This window comes from Pempheris klunzingeri, chromosome 7 (assembly GCF_042242105.1).
Source record: "Pempheris klunzingeri isolate RE-2024b chromosome 7, fPemKlu1.hap1, whole genome shotgun sequence".
NCBI lineage: Eukaryota > Metazoa > Chordata > Actinopteri > Acropomatiformes > Pempheridae > Pempheris > Pempheris klunzingeri.
Genome location: NC_092018.1, coordinates 6,403,087 through 6,422,039, shown reverse-complemented (window position 1 = coordinate 6,422,039; position 18,953 = coordinate 6,403,087). Strand labels below are relative to the sequence as shown.

General features: G+C 40.2%; 1 protein-coding gene across 2 annotated transcripts; it reads right to left on the bottom strand.

Annotated features, from left to right (window-relative positions):
• Positions 1–310: 310 nt before the first annotated feature.
• LOC139203629 (G-protein coupled receptor-associated protein LMBRD2B-like) lies at positions 311–8,548 on the bottom strand. Of its 2 annotated transcripts, none has more exons than XM_070833451.1 (18): positions 8,440–8,548; positions 7,164–7,381; positions 6,770–6,873; positions 5,638–5,736; positions 5,380–5,547; positions 4,987–5,197; positions 4,829–4,903; positions 4,601–4,705; positions 4,295–4,478; positions 3,432–3,613; positions 3,114–3,247; positions 2,742–2,847; positions 2,461–2,558; positions 1,562–1,665; positions 1,320–1,366; positions 1,088–1,193; positions 648–741; positions 311–511 (listed from the first exon to the last, which is right to left on the bottom strand). In XM_070833451.1, the coding sequence occupies exons 2-18, from the start codon at positions 7,335–7,337 to the stop codon at positions 448–450; spliced, it is 2,055 nt and encodes a 684-aa protein (XP_070689552.1). In that variant the 5' UTR covers positions 7,338–7,381; positions 8,440–8,548; the 3' UTR covers positions 311–447. The 2 variants fall into 2 exon arrangements, with proteins under 2 accessions (XP_070689552.1, XP_070689553.1); XM_070833452.1 differs by having other exon boundaries at positions 1,094–1,193.
• Between the last annotated feature and the right edge of the window lie 10,405 nt (positions 8,549–18,953).

The following is an 18,953-nucleotide window of genomic DNA, read 5'->3' as shown; positions in this document are numbered from 1 at the left end:
AATAAAATGCATCAACTCTCAGATAGCAATAATTTTCAACTTCATCCATCAGTCATCCGTCACTCATCAGTTACTGCAGGTGTGTTTGATGTGCCATTCATCTCTTTCATCCATCAATCTGATATTGCTTGAAAGGTAATATCAAAAATACACTCTCAAAGGTTGGCTGTGCACAAATATGTTAAGGCTTTGGACAAGAAACATCCCTTTACATTTAGTGACCATTTTCAGTGAATAATCCAGTTTTGGAAATCAGGCGTTATATCGTAAATATGTCCACTCCACTGAGAATTTCACTTTCATCCATATCTTAATTGTATCTCTGTGTCTTAGATACACTGACTTCAAAGGATTATGCAGTATCTAAGGAAATAAGGAGAAAGTCATTTTTATTTCCCATTTCCAGTGTGTTCTTGCTTTTTCTTTTCCCTCCATGTCTTTGGTCATTCAAACATCACCAAATATGTCCGTCCGAGAAGCAGACAGAGACAAGTACCGCCCTCCTGTAGATCTACAGTGTCAAACACATAAAGACAGAGTAAGAGATTATGGACACCTGTTTGATGTAAGATCTACTTCTGTCAGCCATATTGTTATTGAGCTCAAATCAAACAATATGTTCAATTAATTTAGCATGAAATACATACCTTCTGTTTGGTGAATCTTCATCACTGGAGTTGTCTTGCAGTAAGCCTCTGTGCTGCTCCTCCATCTCTCCATCTCTTCTGGTGAATGTCCAACCTGTGAAGGACAGAGAGCAATGTACACGCAGTATACTGTAAGAATGCAACTGCTGATGGACGCAATTGATCCTCATCCAAAAAAGCCTCATGTGAATCAGAACGGAGACGGGAGAGTAATCAGGCTCTTCTTATTAATTGTTTGCAGATTCTGCATCAAAAGCACACATATTACCCCCATTTTCTGTTGGACTTTTGGTGAGTTGCCTTATAGCTAAAATGGCAAATGCAGTCAATCTAGTGGTCAACTATCGAACTCTGTTGGAAGTGCCTTGTCACATCAGTTTCAGTAGCTGGGATCACACAGAGAACTATTTCATGCCATGGTTATAGTAGTTTTCTTTCACCCCTACCACTTTGCGTGACAGGGCTGTTCTGGTTATCCTTTATCTCAGTGTAACTGGCTCTGGTCCGCCCGGTAGCCCCCTGGGCTCCGTACTGCTCCCTCCATGCCTGAAGCAGAAAAAAAAAAAATCAGGCACATAAATACCTCGACACACTAAACACAAACCAGTAGAACCAGTGAGCCTCTTGGAGAATTGTTAAGAGAAATGATTGGAGAGAATAAAAATGTCTCACCCATCTTCGATTTTCTCCAGCCTCAGCTTTCTGTCTTTTTCTTCTTTCTACAACAGAACAAACGGCAGTGAATATTGTTAGAAGCACGTGCACCTTTGTTCGCTAAATTATAGTGAGTGAACAAATAATGATGATATACATGACATACAAAAACTTAATGTATACTGAGGTATATAAAATAAATAGTAAAAGAAGAAGAGTGAGCAAGATAGCCTGCTTTATGTAGATAGGGAGTGACTGACCTCTTCTAATGAGTTCCCTGCCTTCATCCACCAGGTCAGAGGTCCAGTCATCGTCAGTAATGTACTGATGAAAGCCCAACAGGTTCAAACAGCGAGAGCCCAGGCTATGGATCCAAACACACACACAGACATGCAAATATACTGTTTAACATATATTTTGTGTGTCATCACAGAAGGTGATAATGATGTAAGAAAAATAGAAATACAATATTGAAAGAGATGATGTCACACATTTGCACAAAATCTTCTAAAATGTGGAGTCAGTGATTCTAGAGACAGATTCTTGACATTTATCCAGTTAGCATGTGTCAGATTTAGGCTACTGTCCCTCCTGCTCCCACTCCCCGCTTTCTTCCCGTCTCCCCTCCCCCCGTCCTGCGCTCTGGCATGAATGCCTCCTGGTGCTGATTGACTGGAATACTGTTGACTCGATCTGAGCCACTTTGTTTCCCATTTACAGAGCCAGCGCTGTGAATGAGAACGGAATTTGACAAAAAGTGTATTGGACTAAATGCTGATACTGACTGAATTTTGAGGCTGATACTGATATTTGTGACTTAAAAAATCCAGCTGATATTAAATTTTTAAAACACATGACATAGACAAACAATCTTGATTAAAGAATTCTGACCAATATTCATAGTAAGTACTAAGTGGAACATTTTACAATTAAAAAATCCGTCAGAACCGTCAGTGCTCTCGAATGGACAAACTATGTAATGGAGACACTGTTTATAAGTAACCAAACCTGGTTAATTATCTAAACCTTATGATGTTGATATATATATATAATATAACATAACATAATACCATAACATAACCAAAGCTGCAGTTTACTGTTATCTTTTTATATTAAAGAGATAAAAACAGTATGTAGTTGTTGGTGGTTAGTGGCCTACCTGTAAAAAGAAGCAAAGCAGAGCAGCAATATCAGCATGGGATAATAGATGTAAAACCCATCAGATATGAAAGATAGCAGATGCATAGAGCCCATGATCTGACAGAGGAAAAGAAAGAGGAGTGTTGCATCACTCCATTTGGTTTGAGCACAAGGAGATTTAAACATTTCTACATATACTGTCTTGTGATCATATACATAAATATTTAATGCATTAATATGTCTTTGCTAGTATGAATGTCTGCGTGTGTGTCGGTATGTGCATGTTTGTGTGGGACCCACAGAGGTGTACGACGTCTGTATTCTGTCCTGGTGTGAGATGGCGGAGTCCATGTGAATCAGGCCCAGAAAGTTGAGGCACAAGGGAGGGGTCAGACGACAAAACAACCTAAGAGGAAACACAAAGAGAAGCAATCCGATATCACAACACACTCTGCTTCCTCCTTTGAAATTGTGCCCTTTAATACTGTTCACCGTTCACGGTCTTTATTAAAACACAACAGCGTGGGATACAATCACGAGACGCTGGAGATTAGGCTGATGTTTAAGAGTGCTGACCAAACTAACAACCTTATTTCAGAACACCATGCCATTAAAGGTGTAAGAACACTTACACCTTTAATGTGAAACAAATATCTTATATGAGGAACGTACATGCCGCTGAACTGCAGGCTGTAAGCATCGGTCTGGTGATGTGGTACCAGGATATAGTAGTTGAAAACACGTATCCTGAACACTTGGGAGTAGACACAGACGCATAGGAAGAGGATACTGACGAAGCACACCATCTTGTGGAGAGAGAGAGACGAAACAAGTCAAAGGAGGAGCCTGTTCAATGCAGTGTTGGATGGATTAGATATTATTAAGTATATTCATGTTTGATTTTTTTTACTGTGTTTTTGTTTTTGCTTAATGACGCTTAGGTTCGCTGGGTATGTGTATTTCTGTGTGCCTCACTGAGTACGCGCTGACCTCTATACAAATGTAGTTGTATTGTTTTTCAGCCATCTGAACAAAAACGGCAAAGAGGGAAAGAATGGGGTGCGTGCTGAAGAAGGTGCACTCGGACCAGACTACTGCTGCGGAGAGGATACACAGGAGAACTGCCAGCAGCCTGTAGAAACTCTGCCTGAACACACACTCCCAGTACCACTCTGAGAGGGACAAACACACACACAAACACACACATGCAAATTAGTTAGCAAAGTGTGAGATGAACAATCAAACTGATATTTCAGTTACACATACAAGTCCACACGACACATACTGAAGACATGGAGTCATGCACAGAAGAACTCACAAAACTTCTGCTATTCTTAAGTATCTTGGTTTTGTACTGAAGCTGCCAATAACTGACAAAAATACAGAGATACAGAGAGAGTTTTCGGTTGACTAAGTCCTACAATTTAGCCGCTACAGGCTGCTAACTGGGGTCGAATTGTTCAGATGTGCACTGTAAAATTGATCTTCAGTCCAATACTTGCATTTATTTTACTAATTTCAATGCTTGGAATGTATGTAACTTTCAAGTTTTAAATACACAGTAAAAGCAAAAATCAGCAAAGTCAAAGAACTGTTTGCCCAGCTCCAATTAGCAACGCCCATGTAATGAATGAGTGGGTGGAAAACCTTTGAAATGGAACTTCAACATCACTAAAAGACTTATTATGAAATTGTTTTAAGTTGATTAAAAGTGCAGTAAAGAACAAAGCTCCTCTCTGAAATGTAGTGGAGTCAAAAAAACAGAAATATCATCATCATCATTTTGTACTTAAGTGAAGTAGCTGAGTAAATGAACTTAAGTAATTTAAGACTTTGGCGCTGACTGAACTCACCCGCAGTAGGAGAGAAGATGAGCCTATGGATCCACCCATGGTGGTGTGCTGAGGGGAAGCTGTGGATGAAGCGGCGGACCGAGCTGCTCTGGCTTTTAGCTACATCCTCTAGATGAATGGCCTCTTCTACCAAGATGGACCACTGAACCAGAGTCCGACTGTGCCTCTGCACCGCAGAGATTACCTGAAACACACGTACCAATGCAGGCAACAGCATGAATCATTACCATTCCCGTTTACATGTGCTGCCATATTTTTGCATTATTTCCTTTAAAATCACAGCGCAATGCTAAAAGTAATCATTACTTTTTTATGAAGATGAATTAGGCCTTTTTTAGTGGGAAGGATGCTCTGTTCACCATGTGAGCTTTCCACATTTCTTCCCATCTCTTCTTGGTACTCAGTGGGACACTGAAATGAGACGACACCCATATGAAGGCTGTGCAATAAAATTCTGTATTTAACTTTGGATAAAAAGGAAAACTTGCATTGCCTAGTGAATTTGATGAGCAAATCACCTCATGTATTTCTCACCTTTGTCAAAATGATGTCCACATACTTCCTGAGACTGTGGTTGTACCTGACAGATTCATTGACGCCTGCCACCTCCTGTTGATAAGGAACATTTTAGCACCAGCTGGTTTTAACCCTCTAAACCCTCTGACAGCACAAAGTTGTTTATAAAACCTCACCTCCATAACATCTGCTAGGTTCTCCTCTGCCGCTGCCTTCTCGGTGGCCATTTTTGCTACCTTGAAGTGGGTCTTGGCCAGCAGGTAAACATGAGAAGATGAGCGCCAATATGAACGCGGGATCTCCACCAGGCCGTAGCCTAGCAACAGCACCAGAAGGAAGAGGCCCCAGGTGTTGGCAGCTGTAATGCCGATGGTCTGGAGCTCTGTCCTGTACAAGTTTTACAAAGACATTTTAAATCAATGCACTGACATAATACCAGCTTAGAGAACACAACCACAGCACAAGTCTCACTTCTCAGAACTCGCTGTGAAATTATTCGTCTTCTCTATTTCTTTTAGTATTGTTTAGTCCTGTTTCCTTTTTCGTGAATTGAGATACATTTGACTTACCATGTAAATTGCCACTTTGGGTGAGCAGTCACATAGATGAGGAGAGAGATGAAGATAAGGAGGTAGGTGCCATAATAGATTGCATTTTCAATGAGAGCTGTTTTAATCTTTCCAATTCTGGAGAAAGCTCCCGACCGTGCGTAAGACTGCATGAAGGGCAACAGCAGCCTGTAAAATAAAATACACACAGAATAGGGAGGTTCACAGCGATCTTCATAACAAATGGTGGAGCACACAGCAGCAGTTATGGGATCTTACCAAGTAAGAAACTGGGAAGTCCAGTATACAACTCTCCAGAACACTGGTAGGATGCCATCTGGAATATAACTCCATGGCTCTTCACAAACCTTTGGTATACTTTAAAACACACACACACACACACACACACACACACACACACACACACACACACAGGAGAATGTGATCATGCATGTATACATACAGTGTCATTAAGCACAATTTGAAGTGCAGTTTAGTACATAGCCGTCTTCCATAGTGTCTTTTTTGGATACTAACACTTGGTGTCGCCAAAGTCAGAAATGTTCAAATGCTATACTTTGATTTCACTGAAATAACTGAATTGAAATAGAGTATTTCTTTAGTATGAAGCCTTATCAATAAAAACTGAATAGACCCAGATCAAAAGTGTTAATGTCTATGGAAAGACACATTGCTGCTGAATTTCATAAATCTATTGTGCCAATGCGGTCAGCACCACTTGGTACAAATGACACAAATGCAATCTGCATGGCCAGATAACAAGAGATAAGTGAGAAAACAGCTGGGTGAACCAGCCCTTTAAGTCAATAACATATAGTGGATGTTGGAAGCCTAAACCCTTGAAAATGATATCCAACCTGGTCTGTGAATCCAGTTTGAAAGACACACTTTCACTACCAGAAACTATAGAGGATATGACCACAACTACACCTTTATAATACAACTGAGCAAATAAGGAAACATAATCACACGACAAAACATTCTCTATGAAGCAATCAGACTCCAAATAAAGTTATACTTTCCATTTGCTGTTTCAGGTGGTATCAATTCATTATTTAATCTGCACAGACTGATAACATCAAGCCAACAAAACAGTAAAAGGAATTAAGTGTCTGTTACTACAAGCTGCTGAGAAGAAACAGAAATAAAGATTTCATTAAGAAGTGAGAGATTAACAAATGAGACTGAAAATCAGTCTACTTTAGTGTAGAAGTGTAATCGGGTTAAAGCTGTTCAACTCATGTACAGCTTGGATGTTGATAACATATGTGTCAACATGCAATAACTAAATAAATCAAGTTGGATGGCCGTGGAACACAATCTGGAGGAATAAATTGCCTTTAAACTTCCTATCTCAATAGCGACTAAAATCAAATGTGCTCTTAGTTACCTGACAGTTGGATAAACAGAGAAGTTGTCATCTGTCTGATTGAAGTCTCGAGTTACAGGATTAGGATGGTTTGCATTGTCAAGAACACACTGCCTGTAAATAGTCTAAAAGAGGAGCAGAGTTTACGAACACAGTCAGGCAAGCACACTCCATAAAACGCACGATAAAGCCTATTCATCACATCACAATGGCTCTGGTAGGATGCCAGAGGCAAGAGCAGAGTAATAAACACACAGCTCAACCTCACTCAGACACAGAATATTCTCAAAAACGCATACATTCACACCCTGTCGGTCCTGTTTTTCTCCTGAGAAAATCCAAGCAGTTATTGTTTGTCACCAAGACAAAAACCATGTGTTGACGGACGCTTTAAACAGCTGCAGTGGCTTCATACCGTGCTGACATCGAGTGGCAGGATGAAGACGATGAGGAAGCAGAGGTACCAGGACAGCAGCGTCCCTAACAGGACCATCCGCTGCTGCTTCCGCAAATCTCCATAGCGCTGGAGGAGGTAGATGGTCAAGAGGAAAACAACTACGACCACGACAGCCAGCACAGCACCACTCATGGTGATGAATTAACAGACGGACATCAAGAAGTCATGATGACGGACTGGAGGGGGAGAGATAAACAGACAAAGAGGAGGTCATTGGACAAATCAGCTCTTATCTGCAGGTATCAGGTAGAGACAGGTGGACCTGAACACTCGGTAAAACACACACATGATACGATGAAGTGCTGTGAGGAGTCAGGAGGGAAAGAGCAGGGGAAATGAAAGAAAAAACAATAGGAAGAGAAAAACAAATGAAGGGAAAATAACATTTAGGAAAAGGCAGATGCAGTGAAACAGATGCAGGTTAAATGTCAATGGGCCGTAGCGGTGGTTCTCATGCTTTAGCCCCTTTACTAAAAATCCCATATACTTTACATTATTTCTAATCATTCCACAGATGCTACTACATTTTAAAATTTTGAATATATTTGTTGCAGGCTTTTCAGTAGTTTCTGAAAAATATGAAAATCTATTGGCAGAGTCTTTTTTTTGGTTGTGTAATCAATCGCAGTAAAAATCAAATCTTCACAAATTCCAGTCAGTTACATTATCGTTAAAAGTTCCTAAAGTTTGGGTTCATGTTGTATTTAGTATAACTAAGGAGATTATTATGCCAAGCATTGTCAAGGCTCAAGGCTCAATTTTAGACCAATTATTGATTATTTTGTCAATACATAACGTATATGGGGTTTCCAGTGTATTGTATTTTGTTTGCAGTGGTACATGAAAATGAAGTTCTAAAGAGCAAAGCTTTGCACTGACACGGGTATGTGCCTTTAAAAATGAGTACTTGTCTGCTTGCCAGCTTCTTTTTAGCCTCTTATAGCAACATTTTGAAATGCAAAGTAATTAATTGACTATTTATTATTTCTTTAACACCGCTCTTACTCTTTTTTTTTTTTTTTTTTAAACTTCCAGTCGTTGAATTGGGTTGACAGCTGATTATTTCTATCATTCACGCTCGGTGGATGTGTTGAACTCCTACAGAAAAACAAAGGCAGCAGATAACAGTGTGTACCTACCATGCTATGGTCTCGGATTGTTGATCCAGATCGTCGGTGAAGGTTTTTACCGGACAAACATTGATTACAGACAGCAGAGCCGGGGTGACTCTTACCTTTTCATGGCATCCCCTCGGGAGGAAGCTTGTGAAGCGGTCAGTTGTCTGAATTTACTGTCACATTATGTTCCTCGGAAGCGGAGTCCCGATAAACGTACACAACCTTTAAAACTACATTACGTAACAGCCGTACGGCGTGCTCTCTCCAGCAGCAAGGAGTTCTGGGTAATGTAGGCGAGAGGGGGAGCTTTTTGCTGCCAGGAAGTCCTGAAGCCAAACTTCTTCCATGGGTGTCTCAAACAGGAAATGACATATTGGGAGTGGGACTAACTATATATAACCTGTGAGCCACATATGCCATTTGGAGTATTGATGCATTAATTTGTAGTATTGATGCATTAATTTGTAGTATTGATGCATTAATTTGGATAAGTACTCAAATCTTTCACTGTAGTAAAAACAACAATTCCACAGTAGCTACAAGAATATACTGCTCCAAGTAAAAGCAAAGTAAAAATCTTGCGTTTAGAATTTCACTTTAAATTACAATTTACTAAAGCACTTGATTTGCAGAATAGCCCTTTTCAGAAAGTACATTATATAACTGGATTATTGATGCATTCATGTGCATCACTTTAAATTCTAAAATCTATTTGTGAATTTCCCCCTGAGGATCACTGCAGTCCTATTGATATAATAATTTCATAATTTATCTTTTGGTAATATTATGTATGAGTAATCTGAATCTGCCTCAAAATTGTGTTTAAGTACAATACTTGTGTAAATGTATTTACTTTTCACCTTTACTTTCACCTTTTACTTTCACTGATAACACTATATCAGTGTAACCTACATTTGAATGTACGGCAAAATGTATGCACACTGTAAACCACATTTATTTCTCATATTTACGGTGAAATACACAGAAAATAGGTACTGAAGAAAATTATTCCTCATATATTAACACAGAGTGGGGATGGTGGATATAACCTGCAATATGTTCCTTAAAGCTACACAAATAGATAAGATAAAGATGGAAGCCATGCATGGTCATAAAGTGATCAGCAGCAGCTGTGAAATGAGGATGTAAATGAATCCTTTCAGACATGCAATAACGTTTTTGACAGATTTTTTTTATACATTGTGACATTTTATTGCAATGGTACAAAATATTGTTTCAGATCCTCATCTCATTCAGATGCACGCACATATTTAATCATGACACAACACAATTATGTGGAGAGCATTTAAGATGTGCATTATGAGGATATGCTGTGATTCATACTTAAAAATACACACTATACATGACATCCTGTTCTCCACGCAGGCCTTTAGTTCAGATATAAAAGCTGTATTGATTAGCAAAGACTTCAAGCTGTCATAACCAGCGAAAAAAAAAAAAAATCAAACAACAGAAAAAATGCATGAATCTTGACAGATGATTGTTTTATGGTCATCATGAATTTTTGTTTTGACCATGTTAGATGCACATTCAGTCATGTGAAACTAAATAAAATCAAATTGTGTTCCCAAACACTGTAACCCAGTTCTTCTCAATCGGTTTTACAGACAGACAATATTCAGTCTATGACTGCTGGCTGCAACAGCAGATTCACAGGAGATATTCCTGTCACAAAAGAGGCAACTTGAAAAGTGGACACTCTGCACTCCAAATAATGCAGTGGTTGTAATGGAGAGCTTTAAATTTACCTCATGTTCAGCCAGTAAAGTTGGAAAAAAAAACATCAAGGGAAGAAAAATATCTTAAATCTGTGTCAGTCATGGAGGAACATCCACACGTATGAGTCGTCAGTGCACAGAGGTCCCAGTACGCTGAAGCACACAGCTTGGTGTTCCAGTAAAAAGTCCGTCTGGCTCAGCAGGTCCAGACAAAGATGTTCTACAAGATGTAAACAAATAGACCAGTCGTCCCCCACTCTGGACACACCCAGTGCATCCATCCAAACAGACCCAAAAATGTTCAGAGATTCTGGCCAGTCCTCTAGGAGATTATCCACCAGCTCCATCTCAAGCTGAGTGTAGATCAGTCGTCCATTCCCAGTGTCTGTGTTTGTCTCTCTGCAGCCTCTGATTGCTCTTTTACATAATTTCTCTCTGTTTTTCTATCGCTTTGCCTCCGTCTTGTCTCCGCAGGTCAAGGCTAATTGCCCTGATCCAAACAGTTACCGTACAGATGAAATCTGGCAGCACTAGCAGGTGCTTAGTGAGGCCATCTGTCAGCCTACATTCTCACCTTAACCCCTTCTCCTTCTAGGATTAGTGTAATAAGCTGTATGGCAATTCAGACCCTGATGCCCTAATTAAATCCTCACTGTTCTCATTGACAATATATCCAGGGGCTCCAGTGGCTCTGAAATTATTACCATTTATATAACTTGTGTGTTGTAGGTCAACTGCTAACTAACATGACCGATTGCACTTGATATAGAGGGTTTCTTTTTTTCACAGTTGCCACCACTAGATGGAGGTAATCTATTTGTTCGTGAGCATGCGATTACAAAGCTCAGCAGGGTAAAGGAAACCGTAGGGACATCTGAAAGAGGCAGATATACACTCTGCCCTTTTATGAGTGACACCTTACTAAAACTAATGTAGTCTTATACAACAGTCCTGCATCCTTCATGAAAGTCTTAATGTCCTGTTTTTTTTTTGTTCATACAGTTTTAGAGAGGTGTTGATCCAATTTTATGATCACCTATGTTGTAACATGGATTGACAAATGCAGCACCTTGGTAGCAATTTTAGCAGAATTTTTCAAGCTTATATTTACTTATCACTGCAACCATAAAAATATTACGTCTCTCTGGACTCTCAGGACTGAGTAGAAAGTTTAACAAAAGTACTGCAGCAAATGCTTTTCATACCTTTGAACTATTTAAAATATAAATTCAACAAATTGCACAAATGTAGTATGATTCACACGGACACGTTTGCACATAATGCCGCTGATGGTGGTGATGACAACAGCTTTTCATGTGAAGAAGAGTTCAGCCTCATGAGAGTGAAATCAAGCTGAAATAAGATAACATACTAGCCGTCTCTCCTTCATGCTGTTGTCCTCTCTATTTTTTATTCTATTGTTATTAATCACTTTAATCTTTTGTTTATAGAGAGGTGGGCTTTTTTGACCAGCTGTTAAGGATACAAAAAAGAAGGGTGTCATATTTTAATCTTTGAGAGCCTCAAGCACATCGGTCAGGTTTCCACTTGGCACCACAGCAGATTATTTGAGAAACTCAAACTTTGTACCATGTGCACCTTGTCCTATCTACACTTCTATGCTAATTACACAGAGTTCAATGGTGATAAGTCACTAAATTCACAGAAGTTGAAGCAACAAAGTGTTTTTTCAGCCATCCATCCTCCATCAGTGCCACCACTCTGCTATAAGTAGCAAGGGCACAGGTGCTCTGATTAACACTGATAATGATAATTAGCACTGCACCTTACAAGGCGATCAGATATTTATATAGCAACCAATCAACATCCAGCACTCCAACAAGGGAGGAGACAGAGACTGGCAATAAGAAATACTCAGGTCTTTAACTTACTTACTACTTACTATAATATGCAGTCTGTATTGGATTCCTATTGTGTGATATAGGGCTGATATTGAAGAAGTTTCTGGTGTGTTTACTTTGCGGAGTTCTGGTAGAAAAGTTGTTTCCCAGATTTCATTTTGTCCAATGATGATTCTAGGAAATCCTTTGTGTTAGCAACATCCACTTGAGGTTGTTGATGAACAAATTCCTACTGTGCATCAATGGCTTCTTTTACTTAACACGGCTGTGGAATCATTCAAGCATCGCCAAAGGACTCATCAGTATTTAACAATTGGGTATAAATAATATGGGTGTTTGTTGTATATTAGAGCAGTTTAAGTGGAAGCTGAATTTCCTGACAGATTGTCCTTAGATTTATGTCTATATAGTAACATACATTTGCAATGCCTTTCAATTCATTGTATTATTTGTTTTGTTCCTTTTGTTGTTCCTATTATTCCTTTTATCATTGTCCTTTTTATTCATTTATTCACTTGTTCATGTCATCTTTTTATCTTTCTTCATCAGTCCCATCTTCCAGGATTTACTATATTATTGGATTATAACTATTGCTGCGTTAATGTGTAAGCATCAGTTTAATGTTGCAGCTGGTAAATGTGGGGCTAATTGCAACTACTTTACATACTGCTGGGTAGCTTAATCTATAATTTTACAATAATTACAATACAATAATAATATGAGCTATTTGTTTATTATCTTTCATTTTTATACTTTGAATTTGCAGAAATTCTAGCCACTGGCATAGTCAGATAAATGCAGTGGAGCAGACGTATAAAGTAGCATAAAATGAACTGCTCAAGTTAAGCGCAAGTAGCTCAAAATTGTGTGTAAGTATGTACAGTAGGCTACTTGTACTTAGTTGCTTTCCACTACTGGAGACTGGCACACTATAAAATGTGTACACAGTCTATCGCTGTGTTTCAAAGCTTCAGATGATTAGAATATTTGAACAGAATATTAGATCAACATTTCTCTGCTGCTCGAAAGTGTCTCATTTTGCTGTTTGCTCAGCCACATCAGTGGTGTGGACCAGAGGGGATTCCCTGTTGGTGAGTAGGGGAAGTTTGTTTTCCTGTGTGGTAAAAGCTGCCTCTGAGCCCAGTCTGCTACTCTTACTGAGTGTCTAGACTTCCTCTGTCTCTTCCGCTGCCTTTACTCACTCTCTTTCTCCTCAGTCCAAGTCTTCAGTCATTGTTACCCATGTGTCTAGCATCTCCTCTACTACCTCCTCATTCCCTACCGCCATCTCTACCCTCCTTCTCAGCATCCAGACGACGAGCCACTGGGACCACGTCCAGTGTGGCCTTATTCAGATCAGTGAGAAACATTGTGCGAACAGCCTCGTCTCCCATCGTGCTCATTGAACAACAGCTACGAGTGCGCTGAGACCCCTGGGTTTGAAGTCTGTAACATTTGATCCATGGGAAACCCTCGTGCACAATGACACCGGTGAACAATGTGGCCCCAGTTCTGCGTGTCCCCAGGGGGCCACTGTAGACTGCAGATCTTATAACCTGTCCTGGATACATCAGTCCCCAGGGGGTGGACCACTCCCATCTGAAACGACTGGCCTGGTGGAGCAGCCTGGGCCAGCTAGTGTTACACACACTCAGTGGTGCTGAGATTGAGGGTATGACCTGTGTGCATTCGTGTTTAAAATGTGTGTTTGTGTGTGTGTGGTCATGTATGAGGGAGAAATTGTGTGTGTTTGTGACACCAGGTCTCTCATAGTAAGCTTAGAGTTTGCTGACGACATCATTTACCGTCCAGGTACAAAATCAGTTGATGAGGTGAAGAAAGAAGAATCTAATCTAGCCTAATTTTCATCTTTACTTTCTATCAAAAGAAACATTTACTCTCCAAATTTTTATGTAATTTGATGAGCGGTGGCTACAACAGACAACCACAATTTCCTCTTTTAGCTAAAATAAACAAAAGTCCAAAAGCAAATTTAAAAATGTCTCTATATTTTGATATTTTTGCCAGCATGTCTGTCAGGATCTGATTTTCTGCTTTGATCCTATTACAGTTAATCCCAGCAGAACATGTGATGACATTACAGGCACAGGGCTCCTACGGTCAACAATAAATAAACAGCTCACTGCCTAAACAGAAAGCCATTTTGTTCCACATTCCTGCGGTAATCTATTTAACAGAACTGAGAACTGACCGCTAACCGCCAAGAAGGTGCTGCAGTCTCCTAAACTCACAAATTCTTATGCGTGAGCAGAAAAAGTTGTTTGATCTATAACAAGCAAATTCATTGGAAACTTGCCTGAACTATAATGTGTCTGACTGAGTATGAAGTCCAAAAAATAGTAAAAAAACATTAAACACAGACGCACTTTAAGACATGCAAAAACACTCTGCTTGGTGGTCTGCGCAGATTTAACAAATAAATTAGCTGTAGCTTGTTATTTCCCTGTTGTCGCTCCTCATGCTAAGCTAAATTAGCCAGTTGCAAGCTGTAGCTTCATTTTAATCTTGTAAACATTAAAGTCGCCTCTTCAAATCTCTGCAATAAAGTGTATACAAGTGTTTCCCACAATGTCACACTATTCATTCAAGTTGAGCACGGAGAAAATTTCCCAATGCATTTAACTGTAGAAACAGACTTCAGACATCACACAATGAGCTAAAAACATTACTGAGTGCACATGGACCTGTGGGGACTGGCAGACTGGGAGGTGAGTGAGTCCCCATGATAAACAGACTTTTGTTCCCACAATGTGATTAACACAAGAATACACACAAACACAGTCCAAAGGCGAGACATTTTCTACCCAGCATCCATGGCAATGTGTCACATTCACCTGTTTCTCTGTTGTTTCTGTGTGTTTTATTGCAGGATCCCTCATTCTCTTTTTCTGTCTTCAGTTTTACAAGTTCGGCTCTTCAGCTGACCCCCAACCGCCGATCCCTTGCCCTGCTCGCTGAGGACAAAGGACGCTGTTGTCTGTTGTTGCTTGTTGGGGTAGCTGTGTGACAGATGCCATGTGGATCGCTGCGGTGACTGTGAAGAGTTGTGGGATCCTGACTTAAATTGTTCCAGATGAGCTGACGTTTAATGAAAGCCAGAGTTTTGTCCTTTCTGTTTTGCCATTACACAATGTTCCAGGATGATTTTGCAATATTTTCTGGAAATGGTCTGCATTTAGGAGGATTAGAGCCACGTGTGATATATGTATTAAAGTTCTGATTTTATTCCTGACTTAAATCTAAAAGTAAACTCAGAATTCAGAGTTTTAGATCGGACCTTTGGGACTTGATTCAGATCTCAAATCAGTGTTTGACATGTGGCCATGATCCTCTGCTGTAGGATTGGTTGGAGGTAGGGAAATCTGTAAGAAAGATGAAAAGAATGATAAAAGAATCAAGGACCTGAAGACTGTGAAGCCGTAACATTTTCACATCACTTAATTCACACACGCGCACTCACACCCAGCTTGGTCCACTGATCAAAAGAAATTATAGATAGGGATAGTTGGTGAAGTGAATGAACTACTGGTGGTTTTGTTTGTGTTCAGAGAAAATGAATGCACCCTCACGACACCTTAGAAAGATTTTAATGAAGAAATAATAACTGATACTGGAACTGGGGGAGCTGTGATCTCAGTTACTAACTCCATCTTTAATGCTGTTTGCTCAGTGTTGTTTCTGTCCCCTGATGAAAAGGGCCAGTGAGTGTTTCTAAGTCTCACTCCGTTCTAGGATGTCAGACGGACCGTTTCTTTCAAACTTCTCTAAACTTCTGCAAAACATTTACACATGTAAATGCTTATTTCCGCTTTGATCCTAAACTACATGCAGATGGTAATTACAGCTTTGGCTCATGCAGGATGATGTTGTCTTGCTCAGAGTCTCTGTCCTTCTCCTTTAGGAGCGTAATCACCAACCAACCAAATAATACACCCAGTGGCTACTTTATTAGGCACACCTGTAAAATCTAATGTGATACAAACCAGCCTTGAACTCTACCTTAAGATACTAATGTTCTGACTGACAACCAGTAAAATAGAAAATAATCAGAAAATAATTTACAGTGTAGTGTTTAGCCCGTGGACACTTAAACATGTGGTCTGAAGCTGGGGAATGGACCACTGAAGTAATGGATGACCTGAACTGCAAGTTGAGAAATTTCATACTTTCCTTAAAATGTGATTCACATGCAGTCACATGAGAGGGAAAGTTAACACATTGTTGTCAAAGAAGGGTGTTTAAGTATGAATGGAAATGCTGCAGCTTACGTGTTGTAACAGAATAGGCAGTGCTATACTGTAGACAAATGAATGAGGTTATTACATCTGTTATATTCTCTACAGTGAGGACTTCATAGATTAAATACAACACACATTGTGAGCTGACAGACAGTCCAATATGATGACAACAGTCTTTTCATCAGTGTCTATATCTAGATAGAAATCATAACAGCAGTCATGTAGTGGGATTTGCAGTTCTGACGAAACTGCTGTGACAAAGATAGCTGGCCTGTCCACTAATAAGCCAGTGACTCAGTCTGAACTCCTCAGACTCAAGTGTTGAGAGAACCTGTTCAGTGTTCCTGAGGCCCAGGGGACGACTGAGGAAGATGGTAACACAGTGTATTCTCTCTCCCTGCAATTCAAACAGTAATTGCCTGTTTGTTCAACACTAATGATGGTAATCCAAGCATCTCAGAGGAACGGCAACTCAATGCTTTTCTATGTTGCTTCATTATGTTATGAATCATGATTACAGTGTGAAAGTAACAGCTGAAGTATTTGCTCTCTGACTGCAAGCATCTTGATGAAGTGTGCGCTTGTTTTCAGGCTTTAGGTTCCAGTTTAAATTTACATTACTTTAATTATAAACCATTACAATTTTTGGATCAAATATTACTCTTACATCTGGCGTTTTCTTTTATCTTTAAGGGGGATATTGTTTCATCTGTTGTCCTGATTTTGTCCAGTTTTTATCTCTCTGCATGAAAACTGGCATATGTGTGTGTGTGTGTGTGTGTGTGTGTGTGTGTGTGTGTGTGTGTGTGTGTGTGTAGATAGATGCTATTATCACCGTTAAGGGAGCATGAAGCCATCCAATAGCTGTGACAAATCACTCTGTCACACACAACAAATGTTACCTTTATTGTGGCACTAGAGAAAATGTCAGGGGATCAACAAAGCCATTTGTTGCAACAACTGGCCCAGTTGTTTTTATTTTTGCCACTCTAGCACTATGCCCCTCCCTTCAGCCCCAGGCCCCTGCATTCCTACTGCAGCCGTACTGTTATGGCCATTCTTCACCTGTCCACCAGGTGCCCTCTGACTCTTCTGGGACTGTCTACTTTCCTTGGACCCGCTTCAGTGAGCTAGCCCCCAGCCTTGATCCCAAAAGCCAGCGACCCCCTAGTCTATCATGTACTGTATCTCCTGAAACCCATAAGCCTTCAATGGACAAGTTGAGAAGCCACCCTTATGTCCAGCAGCCATCAGGCGGCCGCCCCATGGATCGCCCCCACCCCTCCGGCGATCTCCACAAATTTTCACAGTAATTCATCCAATAGATGTTGAGATACTTCAGTCTGACACACAGGCATGAACATCCCTGGAGCAATATCTGTTTAGATCAGCTATTGTGAGTAGCTGTGGTAATAGCCTGTAAACTGAGTTTTACAGTTCATGAGCTATCAAGACTAGTATTTTCAATTGTGGGATTTAAAGCAACAAAATCATGAGAAAATATATTATCCATCAAGATAGCTTCAGTGTAATTTGGCTCAGTAGGTTGCAGTGGACCTCAGTGACTTTGAGTATGCAGTGATCAAAGCATAAAAAAATACATTTTTAATGCTCAACAGCAAATTCTCAAACAGATCAGCAGTATAGCTACCAACAATCTGTCTCTACGCAAAGGGAAGAAACAGTTCCATCCAGGTCTGTGGATTATTGGGAGTATCTGCGTCATTATGCAAAAGATATCAGTGCTGAGCAGAAATATTTGGGACTTTGACTCACTCCAGCAAAATACCAGAACTCCACAGTGTTGAAATGAGCTGCAGCTCTTATCTCTGCAGCATGGATCTATTTGAGTGTCAGCCACTGCTAATACATTCAAAACTCTGTCTAATAGTCTGCTGCCGGTACGATTCTCCTCAAACAAAACAGAAACCATGGCAGAGTCAGAGGTTACATAATTTTACTGAGGTCATATGATGCTGAACATGTCAACAACAGCTCATCCAAAGATGGATTCCTTTGGTATGAGTCAGGAAGGCTGCCTTACTCTCCCCCACTTTTTGTTCAGACACACTCACACACATTCACACCAATGTTTCCGTTCACACCCTCAGCTAAAAAAACTATGCGCATGGCAAACTGTGAATTCCTGAATTTTGCTGCCAATCTAAACTCCCCATCTGCCTGCTTGTGTTTGTTTCATCCCGCATGGAGCTGTTTTAACCACTGTGTCTCTTAGGTGGTCATCTCACATCGTTTTTATGGCACACATGCAGCTAACTGCCCTAGTAGTTGGCTTGTTTGCACCAGTTGCACCATTGGCACTTTATAAATATTGACCTGCTCTGTTTAGCTTTGCAGACCAAAGACATTTTCTCATGAAAAAAGATGCCTACGTGGACTTCGTACGGTGTAAATGTGTAGTGTAATAAGACGCAGCAAAAGAGGAATGATTGATCTGTTGGGTATGTGCCAGCATAGGTGGTTAAAACACTTTCATATTTTTTTGACGGATGGAGGACTTTGTTTCTCTGTTGACTCATTCTCCACAGGAATCTCCAATCAGGCTGAATTTGTCAAGCGTAAAAAATCGTTTGAAAGGAGGGCTGAGAGGGACAGAAGAAAACAAGACGGTCCTTTCTACTTTTCCTGCTTGGAAAGCTCATTATTCCTCAAGCTCCCCTCTGTCTGAAAAGCGTCCCCCTCCTCTAAATTACTTCACTTTTTTAGCTCCTGTCTCACCTCCCCACAAGCCCACACTGTGTGATTGACT